The sequence below is a fragment of the Lagopus muta genome, chromosome 1, assembly GCF_023343835.1.
Source record: "Lagopus muta isolate bLagMut1 chromosome 1, bLagMut1 primary, whole genome shotgun sequence".
Lineage (NCBI taxonomy): Eukaryota > Metazoa > Chordata > Aves > Galliformes > Phasianidae > Lagopus > Lagopus muta.
In genome coordinates, this window is record NC_064433.1 from 948,704 (window position 1) to 963,057 (window position 14,354).

The following is a 14,354-nucleotide window of genomic DNA, read 5'->3' on the forward strand; positions in this document are numbered from 1 at the left end:
ATATTTAATCCCACTGCACCGTGTCGCCTTGTATTTTGCCCATAGCAAAGTCCAAGGAGTTTTGCAAGTCGTGTTTCTGATTGTACAGAATGGGTTGGGTTGGAAGGGGCCTTAAAGATCATAGAGTCGAGGAACAGTTGGGTTGGAAAGGACTTTAATGGTTGGGTTGGAAAGGACTTTATACAGCATGGAATCATTGAATGGTTGGGTTGGAAGGGGCTTTATAGATCATAGAATCATGGAGTGGTTGGGTTGGAAAGGACTTTATAGAGCATGGAATCATGGAGTGGTTGGGTTGGAAAGGACTTTAATGGTTGGGTTGGAAAGGACTTTATAGAGCATGGAATCATTGAATGGTTGGCTTGGAAGGGACTTTATAGATCATAGAATCATGGAGTGGTTGGGTTGGAAAGGACTTTATAGAGCATGGAATCATGGAGTGGTTGGGTTGGAAGGGACTTTAATGGTTGGGTTGGAAAGGACTTTATAGAGCGTGGAATCATTGAATGGTTGGGTTGGAAGGGACTTTATAGATCATAGAATCATGGAATGGTTGGTTTGGAAGGGTCTTCATAGATCACAGAATCATGGAATGGTTGGTTGGAAGAGGTTTTAAAGATCATAGAATCATGGAGTGGTTGGGTTGGAAGGGGCCTTAAAGATCATAAAATCACAGACATGGAGCAGCCCCACTGCTTGTGGAAGAGCACTGGGAACAAGGGGAGCCTGATGGGACCGCATCCAGAGCCCAGAAATGGGACATGGGGACAAACCAACCTCCGTGGCCCAGCAGTGGGATCATCTGCAAGAGCAGGTGTTTGGGTCAGGTGGGAACCTGGATTGGGGCAGGCACTGATTATTTGGCCTTACTGAGCCAAAATTGATTAGTAGGGAGCTTTTCAACCAAGAGTGGGGACCAAATGAACTGCAGACAAAGAATTCTTGCAACGAGAGGCTTGTTGCAGAACGGGTGTGAAGCTGCAGGCAGGAGCCTACCCTGTTGTAAATGCATCTCTTAAAGCTCATTTCACCCTAAGAAGCATCTAGACAGGGGTGGCTCTGCTCTAATTATCCCTCCTGCACATTATGAATCCGAGTAATTACTCCTAATGGCTCTGTGTGGTGGCTGCTGCTCACGTCCTTTTCTTGGCAATGCTGACTGCAGCATTTGGGTCCCTGTTTGACCCAAGGTGGCCCATTTTTGAGGCAGGGGGAGGCTCAGCTATGCTCTCTGCCACTGTTTGTCCAAGCATCCTTAACTGACCTTGGGTGATAGAAATGCTCCTTCACACAGAGTGTGGCTGGAATTCATGACTTGGGGTGCTTTGGGTTTTGTCTATTGTACTTCTTTCACAGTAAGCAAAGGGATTTCCCATCCACTGCAAAGAACACTGCAGGGTGGGTCAATCCCTTGTCATCCTGCAGAAGCTGGGGAGCAATCGGGCTCTCCTGCAACGAATAACTTTTATTTATAGGGAAAATAAGTTTGCGTGGAAGGGGGATGGAAACCATCTACGTTCTGTGCTGTAAGAAGGCTCGAGGAGGAGCGTCAGTTATTCAGAGGAGGGCTTGGGATCCTTCTGCCCAGCCCTTGGGTTTTCCCACCTGCTCTGACCCCATTTCTCTCCCCAGATCCAGTTTGCTGACCAGAAGCAGGAATTCAATAAGCGCCCGACGAAAATCGGCCGCCGCTCGCTGTCCCGCTCCATCTCACAGTCGTCAACAGACAGCTACAGCTCAGGTTGGTGCCCCCCCTGTCCGTGTGTCCTGTCCCTTTGTCTGTGCACCCCAACATCTACCATCCCATCCTGACACCCACCTGTCCCATGCCAGCATCGCTGTCCCCCATCCCAACATACGTGGATCCCATCTCAACGTCCGTGCATCCCAGTGTCTGCGTGTCCCACCCCAATGTCCATGTAGACCATGGAAAAGGAGGAGCGTGGGAAGGGATTGTTGCTTTTATTTCATCATCTTCACGTGTGTTTGAGTGGAAAAATAGGTTGTTCTGCTCTTAAAACTCTCCTTTGAACCCTCGTGTACGTCTCCTGCTGCCTTTCCTCCTCTCTTTCCCTTTCTTTTTCTCTTCCCGTTCTTTCCCTCCTCTCTTCCCCTTTATTTCCTCCTCTTTTTCCCCATCTGGTTTCTTTGGGCACTCCCAGTTTATACTGATAGTTCATTCCTGGAGCAGACTGTGAGCATTTATTAAAACCTAACGAGATGAAGATCAGGCTGACTTCACCGTGTGCCCCACACATGAAATATCCAACATTTGGTGCTGATGCAGAAACGTGACACAGCAAAGTCCTCGAAACAAACCTGGGGGAATTGGGTGTTTTTCTGGGAATGGGAATTGCTCACTGGGGGTGTTCTCACATCAACAACAGACCCATTCAGGGTCCATGGCACAGTGAGGCAGTGCTGCTCACTACCTGAAACGCAGCTCCTTCTCCCCCTCCCTTCCCTTTCCTTTCCCCTTTTTCCCTCTTCTCCCATTTTTCCATTGTCTCTCCTCTCCTTTCCTTCCCCTGTTCTCTCTCTGCTTTCCCTTCTTTCCCTTCTTCCCATTTTTTTCCCCCTCCTGTATTTCCCCTCCATTTTTCCCTCCTGTTCCCCCCCCTTTTTTAAATTCCCTTCTTTATCCCCTTCTTTCTCCCTCCCCTTCTTCCCCCTTTTTTTCTTTTTAACCTTTTTTTTCCCCCCTTTTTTTTCCCTTTTTCATCTTTTCTGTTCTCCTTTCCTCTCCCCTCCCATCAGTGCACAAGAATCTGGGTGAGATTTGGTTTACAAAAGTCGCCTTCAGCCCCAGGAGATCTGCAGTTCTACAGAGATCTCTGCACAGCTCTGCGATCCTCCCACAGCCCTCAGCATTGCACCGTGGGATTTGGGGTTGAGCAGCCCTGCTGCCCACCCTTGGACCCACACAGGGCTTTGGGAACAGGCTTGTGGCAGAGACATTCCAGCAGCCCTTAATTCCTGCTAAGAGCATTAGAGCTGAGCCGTGTGGGGAGCCCAGCACTGAGCTCGGCCCTGGGGATCACTGGAGGGTTTCCTGAGAGCCAGGAGGGAAAGGAGCTGGATTTGGGGTGCTGCCTGATGGCCGTGCCTCAGATCTTCTGCTGTGGAAATGCAAGCAGAGCCATTGGTAGGGCATTGCATGGGCTCTGAGTTCTTGGAAGGTGCTGCAAATCCTTTTTTGGGTCATTCCCACAGTCTGGGTGCCTCCGTAGCGCTGTGGTTGTGGGCAGAGGTAGGACCGTGGGCTCAGCTCTCTGCAATGCAGTTCATCCACCCTTCATGTCATTCTACTCCTCTAGCATTGTTTAAGCACGGAATTGGGGTAGAAAGGTGCAAATCAGTTCTGGCTGCTCAGCAGGACAGCATCCTGGAGCTCCTTACCTCTTGGAGACCTTCCCAGGAGAGATGCTGGGTGCTGAGAAGCTCCAGTCTGGGACTCTTGACTCACAACAATTTGCAGTTCCAAAAGGAGCTCAGCAAAGGGAAGCTTAGAAATAAACTCATCGGAGGGCATTCGATGAGCGAGCTGCAGGTCAGTGGTCAGCTCTGCTCAGCTCCCCGTGCTGCTCCTGGGGGTGATTTTGGTGCCAGGTCTTGTGTTCATGCAAACCCATGCAGAACTGTGCCACTGTGAGCTGGGTGAAGGGCTTTGGGTAATGCTGTGTGAGGAGTGAGTGATGGGCTCCTGAGCTGGGTGCCAAGGGGCAGCCAGAGAGGAGGGGAAAGAAGAGGAAAAGAGAAAGAAAAGGAGGAGGAGGAGAAGAGGAATAGAAGGAAAGGGAAGAAGAGGTGGAAGAGGAGGGAAGAAGAGGCAAAACAGTGTCGGAATGTTTCTTCCCTTTCCCTTTATCAAACAAGCAAAAGGAGGGCATGGTTAGTGAGCGTGGTGGGGATGGTTTGGTGGTTGAGCTTAGGGATCCCAGACCTCTTTTTTAACCCTAATGCTTTGAATATGAAAGCTCTGCTCCCTCTCTGACCTCCTGTTCTCCCCCAGCTGCCTCCTACACCGACAGCTCTGACGATGAGACCTCCCCCCGAGACAAGCAGCAGAAGAACTCCAAGGGCAGCAGTGATTTCTGTGTGAAAAACATCAAACAGGCAGAATTTGGGCGTCGAGAGATCGAAATCGCTGAGCAAGGTGAAACACCGCGTTCCTTCGGCTCTGCCTCGTTCAGGGCTTGTTGCACTGCTCTTCCTTCTCCTGAAGGTGGAGATTTGCAAAAATGTGATGATATTGAATCCTAAGTTGTAGGAAGAAGCTTCTTTGCTGGTAGAAATTTGGAAAATGTGATTGTATTGCATTCTGGGTCGTAGGGAAAAAACCTCACAGGGATATGGGATTCGTTTCAGCTGTGCCCTGACTTCTTTGATGCCTCCATTGAAGCCTTTTGCTTCTCCATGTGTGGCACTGATGGACCTCTCTCCATTTTGCCTTTCAGAAATGCCTGCGCTGATGGCGTTGAGGAAGAGAGCTCAGGGAGAAAAGCCACTGGCTGGGGCCAAGATTGTGGGCTGCACACACATCACAGCCCAGACAGCGGTGAGATGCCATCCATAACCTCCTCCTGTTTTATTTCAGTGTGGGACTGATGGAAGTGGGGCTGCTGAGTGCTGTGGCTGCCTGTTGGAGCTGCAAAAACACTTGGGTTTGAGTTCTTTAAGGTCCTGTCCAACCCAACCATTCTGGGGCTCTGAGATCTTTGAGGACCCTTCCAACCCAACCATCCCATGGTTCTCCGACCTTCCAACCCAACCATTCTATAGTTCTGTTATCCTTTAGGTTGTTCCCTTCCAACCCAACCTGTCTGTTTTGTACTGGGGAGCCCAGAACTGGACGCAGTGCTCCAGGTGAGGCCTCACCAGGGCAGAGCAGAGGGGGAGGATCACCTCCTTTGACCTGCTGGCCACGCTCTGTGCAATGCACCCCAGGATGCCATTGGCCCTCTTGGCCACAAGGGCACACTGCTGGCTCATGGCAACCTGTCGTCCACCAGGACACCCAGGTCCCTCTGTGCAGAGCTCCCCTCCAGCAGCTCATCCCCCATCCTGTACCGCTGCATGCCATTATTCCTCCCCAGATACAAGACTCCACACTTGCTTTTGCTGAACCTCATCCGGTTTCTTGCTGCCCAGCTCTCAGCCTGTCCAGCTCTCGCTGAATGGCAGCACGGCCTTCAGCCAATCCTCCCAGCTTTGTATCATCACAAACTTGCTGAGGGTGGCCATCTATCTTAGGATAGGACACGATCCTGAATGTGGTTCCGTGATGCTGTGCTCCCTCTGAGCTTTGTGGGCATCTCTGCATGTGCTCAGGGCTGATGTGAGGTGTCTGTAAGGCACTGCTGTTGGCAGTGGTAGCCAAATCACATTTCCTCTATCAGATATGCATGGAGATGTGGTGGGCGGCGATGAATGCGGCTGTGCCGTGTGAAAGCTGTTGGTTCTCCTCCAAAACCAGGAGTGGCAGTGGGGATTTGGGAGGCTGTGTGGTGGGGATGGGCTGATGGTTCGGGGTCTTTTCCAGCCTCAGAGATTCTGTAATTCATGGGCATGATGGGGATGGGTCGATGACCTTGGAGGTCTCTTCCAACCTTAATGACTCCGTGTTTCTATAAGTTGATATTTTGGATCTGTGTGAGGCCAAGCTCGGCTTTTTCCTGATTTTGTTCTTTTTCTCCTTTTTTTTTTAATTTAAATCCAGGTCCTGATGGAGACCCTGGGTGCCCTGGGGGCCCAATGCAGGTGGGCTGCATGCAACATCTACTCCACCCTCAATGAAGTGGCCGCTGCCCTCGCTGAGAGCGGTAGGAAATGTCGCCTGCTCCGCTTTTCCTGCTTTGAAAAGATTTCTGCCTGCCCCCTCAGATCGACAGGCCTTACATTCACTGACATTCTCACATGTTTGCTTACGTTCTCCTCTAGTTTTTTTAGTTATTATTGTCTTCTAAATGTAGAATAAACCCACAGGAGGATGAAATTACTGCGCTTGGTTCTTTCCGTTAGGGAGCGCACGCTGGGCGCAGTTCAGTTCTATATATGAAGTCCAGTTCTGCAAAGAGAAGAAATTCTTACATGTCAGCCATGGCTTTGGCTGCAAGGGGTGAGGGAGAACCTTCTGGGGCCAGCATTCACAAACCAGGAGCTGCTGGCATCCACCTGGGAGATGCCTTAATTCCAATCCTGGCGAATTGAGGAATGGTTTGGGTTGGAAGGGACCTGAGAGACCATTGAGTCATGGAACGGTTGGGTTGGAAAGGTCCTTAAAGGTCACAGAATCACAGAGTGGTTCCCACCTCCCTCTCTGTGCCAGGATTCCCCGTCTTCGCTTGGAAAGGAGAATCTGAAGACGATTTCTGGTGGTGCATCGATCGCTGCGTCAACGTGGAGGGCTGGCAGCCCAACATGGTGAGATGTCGTGGCCGTGTTGGAGCTCCAAGAGGGAGCCCCCTTCTCAATGGGGCTTAGTGCATTTCCTCCTGGTTTTAGGCACAGCTTTGTCTTTGGTGGGGAAAAAAAGAGCGAATTTAGGGGAATCATTTGCAGCTGCCAAGTGTGCAGTTTAATTGTGATTTGTAGCCCTAGAGCTCGTGATCTAAATGAGACGAATAGTAATTAATGCGAGGAGACAGGCACGGATCCACACTGTTTGTTTGCCAGTCTTGGCTTGTTTGAGTTTCAGAAAGAATTGTGAAGGTCAAAAAGTCCACCCACAAGTTGTGAATCTCAGTCTAGACACAATATTGGCTTTTTTTTTCTTCTTTTTGAGGAGTAGTTTCCCATTGAAAATGCCACAAATTGATAAAGTGAAGCTAGGAGAACGTGCACACCAATCCCAAAATATGAACCTCTGGTTTGGGAGCTCCACATCTTCAGAGACAATGCGATCAGATGGGAAGTTCTGTATGAAACATGCTCAAATAATGTAAAATAAGGGGAAAACTGGGGAGCATTCTGAGCTTTCATGGTTGGGCTGTGCATGGGTATCATGGGGCATGACACACGGATGGGGCTTGGCTACAAAGCAGGTCCTTCGAGGGAAGATTCGGGTGCAGCTTTTCTCCCTTTGTGCCTTGTTGGGGTCAGAAGGAATCGTCAGCGTGGCGACACCGCGGTTGCTTTTCTTCCAGATTTTGGATGACGGAGGAGATCTCACTCACTGGATCTACAAGAAATACCCCAACATGTTCAAGAAGATCAAGGGGATCGTAGAGGAGAGCGTCACCGGAGTGCACAGGTAAGGGGAGATGGCAGATGCACAAGGGACAGCCTTTGGAGAAAGCCAAAGGTTTGGGCCTGAGCTCTAAGGAAAGGAGTGAGATGTGGCAGAGGAAATTATGATTGCTTTGGGGTGGGATTGCAGACAGGGAGAGCTGCAGAGCTGTGGCTTCATCTCAGAGTCATCCTGAAATCATGGTGCTGCTCAGATCCTCAAGAGTTTCTATTTGTCCCTCCAGATGCTCTCCATTCATCCTAGCAAACCAAAACACTGCAGAACACACAAGGACGTGTTTTGCACTGATCCTCTGCTTTTCCCTTATTTCTCACAGGCTCTACCAGTTGTCCAAAGCAGGGAAACTCTGCGTCCCAGCCATGAATGTAAATGACTCAGTGACAAAGCAGAAGTTTGACAACCTGTACTGCTGCAGGGAGTCCATCTTGGACGGGTATGTGCTGCTCTCTGTGCAGCTACACATAAACATCTGCACACTGGGCTTCAGAGTTCAAATGCTGTGCTTGTTGGAAAATCATCCTGCAGAAAATGGCATTTCTTCCTCTCCTTCTCTCTAATTTTCTTTCTTTTTATGGAATTGAGCGTCCGTCCCCCTAAATTTTGGCCCAGCTTTGCCAAAGAGAGGTGAGGTGAGGACAAGTTGCCTTCCCGCAGTTCAGACGGTGCTGGATCTGGTGGTGCTTGTTGGAGGAGTTGGACTCCTCCTCGTGGGTTCCTGCTGGTTGGGATATCCTATGGTTCTGTGGTGATGATCCCAGCAGCTCAGTCAGCCCCAAACAAAGGACAAGTTGGACTTCACACAGTGGCAGAGCTGCACCACGGATGATGAACTGAATACGTAGAAATGCAAGCACATCTCCTCCTGCTGAGCTGTGCTCACACTGCTACGCTCCCCTCTCACCTGGTAGCACCAGGGCATCTCAGAGCTCCAAAGTGGGCTTCTTGCTGACCACAACAGCATCTTTTTCCCCAATCTTTTGGAGCACCTCGTCCCTCATCTCGGCTTTGAAGCGGTCTTCTTGGTAGAGGCTGTCGTGACCAAAAGGGAAGAGGATCCATGTTTATAATACGTGTTCTGGTAAGAGGACGTGAAGGTGACCCTTAAAACGACTGCTGCTTCCCTGCACGATCGTGCAGCTTCATCCCCACAGTTCTGCATTTTGGAACAGCTGGTGCTGGATGTCATCTCCAGACAACTGGAAGAAAAGGAGGTGATCAGGAGCAGTCAGCATGGGTTCACCAGGGGGAGGTCGTGCTTGACCAACCTGGTGGCCTTCTATGATGTTGTCTCTGGCTGGGTGGATGTGGGGAGAGCAGTGGATGTAGTCTGCCTTGATTTCAGCAAGGCTTTTGATACTGTCCCCCACGACATCCTTATAACAAAGCTGTGGGATGGACGAGCGGGCAGTGAGGTGGGTTGAGAACTGGCTGAGTGGCAGAGAGCAGAGGGTCGTCGTTGGCGGTGCAGAGTCCGGTTGGAGGCCTGTGAGCAGTGTTGTCCCCCAGGGGTCGGTGCTGGGTCCTTGTTCAACATCTTCATCAATGACCTTGATGAGGGGATGGTGGCCACCCTAAGTGAGTTTGTGATGATACAAAGCTGGGAGGATTGGCTGAAGGCCGTGCTGCCATTCAGCGAGAGCTGGACAGGCTGGAGAGCTGGGCAGCAAGAAACCAGATGAGGTTCAGCAAAAGCAAGTGTGGAGTCTTGCATCTGGGGAGGAATAATGGCATGCAGCGGTACAGGATGGGGGATGAGCTGCTGGAGGGGAGCTCTGCACAGAGGGACCTGGGTGTCCTGGTGGACGACAGGTTGCCATGAGCCAGCAGTGTGCCCTTGTGGCCAAGAGGGCCAATGGCATCCTGGGGTGCATTGCACAGAGCGTGGCCAGCAGGTCGAGGGAGGTGATCCTCCCCCTCTGCTCTGCCCTGGTGAGGCCTCATCTGGAGCACTGCGTCCAGGTCTGGGCTCCCCAGTACAAAACAGACAGGGATCTCTTGGGAAGCATCCAGTGGAGGGCCACCAAGATGGTGAGGGGCCTGGAGCATCTCTGCTATGGGGAAAGGCTGAGTGAACTGGGTCTGTTCAGCATGGAGAAAAGAAGGCTGAGAGGGGAGCTGATCCAGGTCTGTAAATATCTGAGGTGTAGGGGGCAGAATGGCGAGGCTGGACTCTTTTCAGTGGTGCATGGAGGCAGGATGAGGGGAAACGGCCGGAAACTGCAGCATAGGATGTTCTGCACCAATGTGCGCAAGAACTTCTTTACAGTGAGGTGACGGAGCACTGGAACAGGCTGCCCAGGGAGGTGGTGGAGTCTCCTTCTGTGGAGATGTTCCAGACCTGCCTGGATGCCGACCTGTGCGACTGCTGTAGGGAACCTGCTTTGGCAGGGGGTTGGACTCGATGATCTCTGGAGGTCCCTTCCACCCCCTACAGTTCTGTGATGCTGTGATTCTGTGACAGCTCTTCCTTCTAATGATGCCCCAGGGCCTGGCCAGAGGCAGCTGTGTTGCTGTGTCCTTGGGGGCTCGGGTGCCTGGTAAGGAGTTGCTCCCAAGTTCTGAGTGTCTGAGGGCAGAGTTGTTATTTTGCTGCACCTTTCAGCAGGCTGAAAAGGTTGGAATCCTTAAACAGATTCGTTATTTCCTTGTGATTCCACGTTTCATTGATCGTCTCGATCGGGATGGGGGAAGGCTGGTCGTCTCAGCTGCGACAGGACGGGCACTGAGATGGGGCTGAGGGAAACCTGAGCCAAGGTGCAAGGAAACCTGCTGGAATTTTAATCTGAATTCCTTGGGAAGTGTGGGGGAATTTCACCTTCCCTGCACTGCTGACCTATTTCTGCACACCAAAAATAGCCTGCGATGTAGGGCGCTCCTGGGGAGGAGGCAGAAGGAGAATGGGTGGGAGGGGGAGCTGTGCTGGGGGACAGCAGCGGGATTCTGGCGAGCAAATACCGCCTCTGCGTCTTCTGCAGGTGTTTCCATGAGACGTCGTGGCTTTTGTTAATAAAATGGGACACAAAGAAGATATTTTGGAAAAGATTTTAGAGATCTGAACTGAAAAATATGTATATGTGTCTGTAATCAAACCCCAAATCTGTCCTCTTTGTTCCGATTCTCAGCACCCAAATTGGCCAAAGGGGAAACTCCCATGTGGGAGTAGCAATGATTCCTGTTCCTGCTGCTGGAGTTTAATTCTTTGTTTCTGTTTGCTTAGCCTGAAGAGGACAACAGACATGATGTTCGGAGGGAAGCAGGTGGTGGTGTGTGGCTATGGGGAGGTAAGGGGCTTCCGCTGCCCAGATGAGGGCTGTCCTTGCAAGATGTGAAGCAGAAACCAAACCTGAGCTTTAAGATGTGTCACTGCTCCACGCTCAGAGCATGAAAATACCAACAGTGAAATGTTAAGGGACACAAAAATACCTGCGGTGGCAACGACCGGGGGCTGAGCTCTGTGGGCGCACAGCTGTAGCGCCGTGTGCCGAAAGCTGCTCAAGAAATAGAAGCGAGGTTTGCCTTATTGATGTGTTTCCACCCTCAGATGGAGGGATCCTCCTGAGAAAGCAGTTCCACTTTAGGGAGGCGTCGGTCCTTATCGGCACTGCTGCGTTCCCTGCGGTACGGGGGGCTGAACCTCAGGGATGGAACTGTGACACCTCCTAAACAGAGCAGAGGTTGTACAGAACGCTGGCATGTCCCCTGAGATAAATGCCATCTCTTGGTGTTGTTTGTCCTTCTGGACACAAGGACGACTTGGGGGAGGGAGGGTAAAGAGCTCTCAGAAAGCCTAATAATCAGCACTGTCACGTCTTCAGCTTCGAGCCGAGCTGCAGCCCGACCCACGTCCTGCATTGCTCCAAACCTGAGAATGTTGGGCAACCTGAGTTTAGCGCTTGTCTATTTTTTTGTGCCTCTTCTACCTTCCCGTGCCCCAAATCTGGGAATCCTGCATGCCTCCCAAGTCCCTCATCTTCCTCCTCTCCCTCCCAGGTGGGCAAGGGCTGCTGCGCGGCGCTGAAGGCCATGGGCTCCATCGTCTACGTGACTGAGATCGATCCCATCTGCGCCCTGCAGGCCTGGTAAGCACCCGGCCTCCCTCCTTTCTGGGGATGTTCTGCAGGAAAATTGTGGCCACGAAGCAGTGGGAAGCACTTGCAGGATGTTTGGGTTTGACCACCCTCCATAAGCAGCACGTCTGCGTTTCCATCACCATCACCTGCAGAATTTGGGGGTATGACCTCCAAAAGGGATTGGCAGCGGGAAGAAGCAGGAATTGGGACAAGCTGAGAGATAAGAGTGGGGAAAAAAACATAATTGTACAGTAACTGCGATTTTGTAGCTCAGCAGAGACAGAAATAAGCTCTCAGGGGAACTGCTGACAAATCCTCCAAAGTCCTGCCCTGGTTCTGCCATGTGCAGAGCGCACCTTCCTCAGTGAAACAAACAAAAATGGGCATTTTTGGATGCTGAGTTTGCAACAGAAGGGCGTGAAACCCCCAAAATCCACTTTTTAGTGTCACATCTTGCGCAGGAGACCCGAATCTCTGTGCTTCACCCCAGAGGTGCTTGGGGCACGGTGTTGCTCAGCGCTCCGTGTTGGCTGTCGTGCCGTGTTAAGAGGTTAAAATGAGCATCCGAGAGGTTTTTTTTTCCTCTGTTTTTTGGCACATTTGTTGTTGCTTTTCCAACGACCTGTTTTTTTTTCCCTCTCAGCATGGATGGGTTCAGGCTCGTGAAGCTCAACGAAGTCATCAGACAGGTGGACATTGTCATCACCTGCACAGGTACGCGGCGCTGGGGTGGGCAGACGAGCACCCAGCTCTAAAGGGAAGGGCAAAAAATGGGCAGAGTCACACCCATAATTTGCGTTTTTGTGCCTGCTGATATTTCTGCATTCTCTTCTCACAGGCAACAAGAATGTAGTGACCAGGGAGCACCTGGACCGGATGAAGAACAGCTGCATCGTCTGCAACATGGGGCACTCCAACACTGAGATCGATGTGGTGAGCGCTGCGTAGCACACGGTGGGTTCTGCGGGGCCGTGGGGAGCTCCTGGCCCCACTTCAGCGTGAGATATTGAGTAAAATAACCCATCCGCTGCACGGCACTGCCAGGAATCCCACACGATGTCTATGGTCTTTAAGGACCTTTCTAACCCAACCGTCCCATAGCTCTACGATCTTTAAGGACCTTTCCAACCCAGCCGTCCTGCAGTTTTATGATTCTTTGACCGTTTGCTTGCTGTCTTTCAGGCAAGCCTGCGCACACCGGAGCTGACCTGGGAGCGGGTGAGGTCCCAGGTGGACCACGTCATCTGGCCAGATGGGAAGCGAATAGTGCTGCTGGCGGAGGTGAGAGGCACGGAAAGCGATCGCCTCCCGCTGCAGGAGCGTGGGGAGACCATGCCTCACCCCAGGAGGGAGGCACAGCCTCAGGGTTGGGTGCTTTTCCTCCCCAGGGCCGCCTGCTGAACCTGAGCTGCTCCACGGTGCCCACCTTTGTGCTGTCCATCACCGCCACCACGCAGGTGAGTGGGGCTGGGGGGGGCTCAGCCCGTAGCACGCGGCGCTGACTCACCGAGCGTCCCCTCCATGCAGGCTTTGGCTCTGATAGAGCTGTACAACGCTCCCGAGGGCCGCTACAAGCAAGACGTGTACCTGCTGCCAAAGAAAATGGGTAAGGACGTGCTGGTTGCCTTCTCTTGTTCTTTATTTCCTCACCAGTGTTGAGCAAAGAGGTTTTGCCGTGCTGGGCATCATCCTCATCCGTCCTCACCCTCATCCTTGTGGCCCAGGGCTAATGGAGGTGCTGTTGGACACTTCACTTCTCCAGACCCAAATCTGGAAGTTGGAAGAGGCGCAGCTCAACAGCCTCATTTTGATACATTTGATATATATATATTTTTTTGAGCTTTGAGGCTCCTCTCTCAATCTGTCTCAATTCCGACAGCGAGTGTTTATGGGACATGGAGTGCTTCCAAGATATGAATGCTTTGAGAAGGTCAGGGGGAGGGCAGCTTCTGTCTGGGCTGCAGAACAGCTTGCCCAAAGGTTTGTTTTTTATCAAAGAAAAGGACAAAGCCACTTCATACCGCAGCAGCAAAGGCGAATCTCTGCCGTTCCGGCATTCGTGCTGCGACGCTTTGTGAAACTGTCGATGCTTTGTGCAGGGGATGGGCGGTGGGAGCTCTTGGCCTCTTTCAGAAGAGCTGCAGGGAGCTGTGCTTCGAGCTCTGCTCTCTCTGCTGCTCGTCGCTCAGAGCTGTGCTCCGCTCGTTGCTTGGAATATTTCAGATGAGTACGTGGCGAGCCTCCACCTCCCGACATTCGACGCGCACCTGACAGAGCTCACGGACGAGCAGGCCAAGTACCTGGGGCTGAACAAGAACGGGCCCTTCAAACCCAACTACTACAGGTGCAGCTCCTGTCGGCCACGGAACTGCGGAATCGTGGAACGGTTGGGTTGGAGGGACCTCACAGCTCATAGGATTGAGTTGGGTTGAGTTGGGAGAGTCCTCAAAGCTCCTGGACCTCGTTGGGTTGAAGGAACCTTAGAGACTGTAGAACCGTGATTGGGTTGGAAGGGACCCCAACGTCCCACGCTGCTGTGGGCTGGGTGCCCCCCAGCTCAGGCTGCCCATGGCCCCATCCATGGCCTCAGGCACCTCCAGGAACGGGGCACCCACAGCTTTGGGCATCAGTGCCAGGGCTGTATCACCTCTGGCTGAAGGATTTCCTGCTCAGAGCAGTTCCCTGTTGTTCTGTCACCATCTGTCCATGTACAGATGCACTCTCCTCTGTTCCTGAGTTCCTCCAAGTTCCTCTCCAGGTCTCCCCAGCACCTCACTCCTGCCCTGGTTGCACCCAGGCTGAGGACTCCCTGCATGGCAGCTGTTCCCGCTGCAGTGCCCCCGGGCAGCTCTCAGGCAACCAGGTTATTTTTGAAGCCTGACGCAGCGGGGCTGGCGCTCAGCAGCGCTTGGGCTCACACCAGAGAGGAGGCACTGAAAAACCCCACATTTCTGTGGGTCAGTTCTCCCTCCAGGCTCAGGATTTGGGGTGGTGACTCCGCACACACACACACGCAGTGTAACCAAAGCCACCCA

General features: G+C 52.1%; 1 protein-coding gene across 3 annotated transcripts in view; it reads left to right on the top strand.

Moving 5' to 3' along the window:
* AHCYL2 (adenosylhomocysteinase like 2) overlaps positions 1–14,354 on the top strand; it is a 48,406-nt gene that overhangs the window by 31,376 nt on the left and 2,676 nt on the right. For 2 of the 3 annotated variants that reach the window (XM_048938603.1, XM_048938618.1), the window contains exons 2-16: positions 1,633–1,741; positions 4,013–4,156; positions 4,458–4,558; positions 5,720–5,822; positions 6,329–6,423; positions 7,146–7,252; positions 7,566–7,682; positions 10,467–10,530; positions 11,240–11,328; positions 11,963–12,033; positions 12,158–12,252; positions 12,502–12,600; positions 12,708–12,776; positions 12,847–12,925; positions 13,543–13,663. In XM_048938603.1, the coding sequence (XP_048794560.1) occupies positions 1,633–1,741; positions 4,013–4,156; positions 4,458–4,558; positions 5,720–5,822; positions 6,329–6,423; positions 7,146–7,252; positions 7,566–7,682; positions 10,467–10,530; positions 11,240–11,328; positions 11,963–12,033; positions 12,158–12,252; positions 12,502–12,600; positions 12,708–12,776; positions 12,847–12,925; positions 13,543–13,663 (1,463 nt within the window). The remainder of the gene's footprint in view (positions 1–1,632; positions 1,742–4,012; positions 4,157–4,457; positions 4,559–5,719; positions 5,823–6,328; positions 6,424–7,145; positions 7,253–7,565; positions 7,683–10,466; positions 10,531–11,239; positions 11,329–11,962; positions 12,034–12,157; positions 12,253–12,501; positions 12,601–12,707; positions 12,777–12,846; positions 12,926–13,542; positions 13,664–14,354) is intronic. The other variant, XM_048938612.1, reaches the window with a different exon arrangement.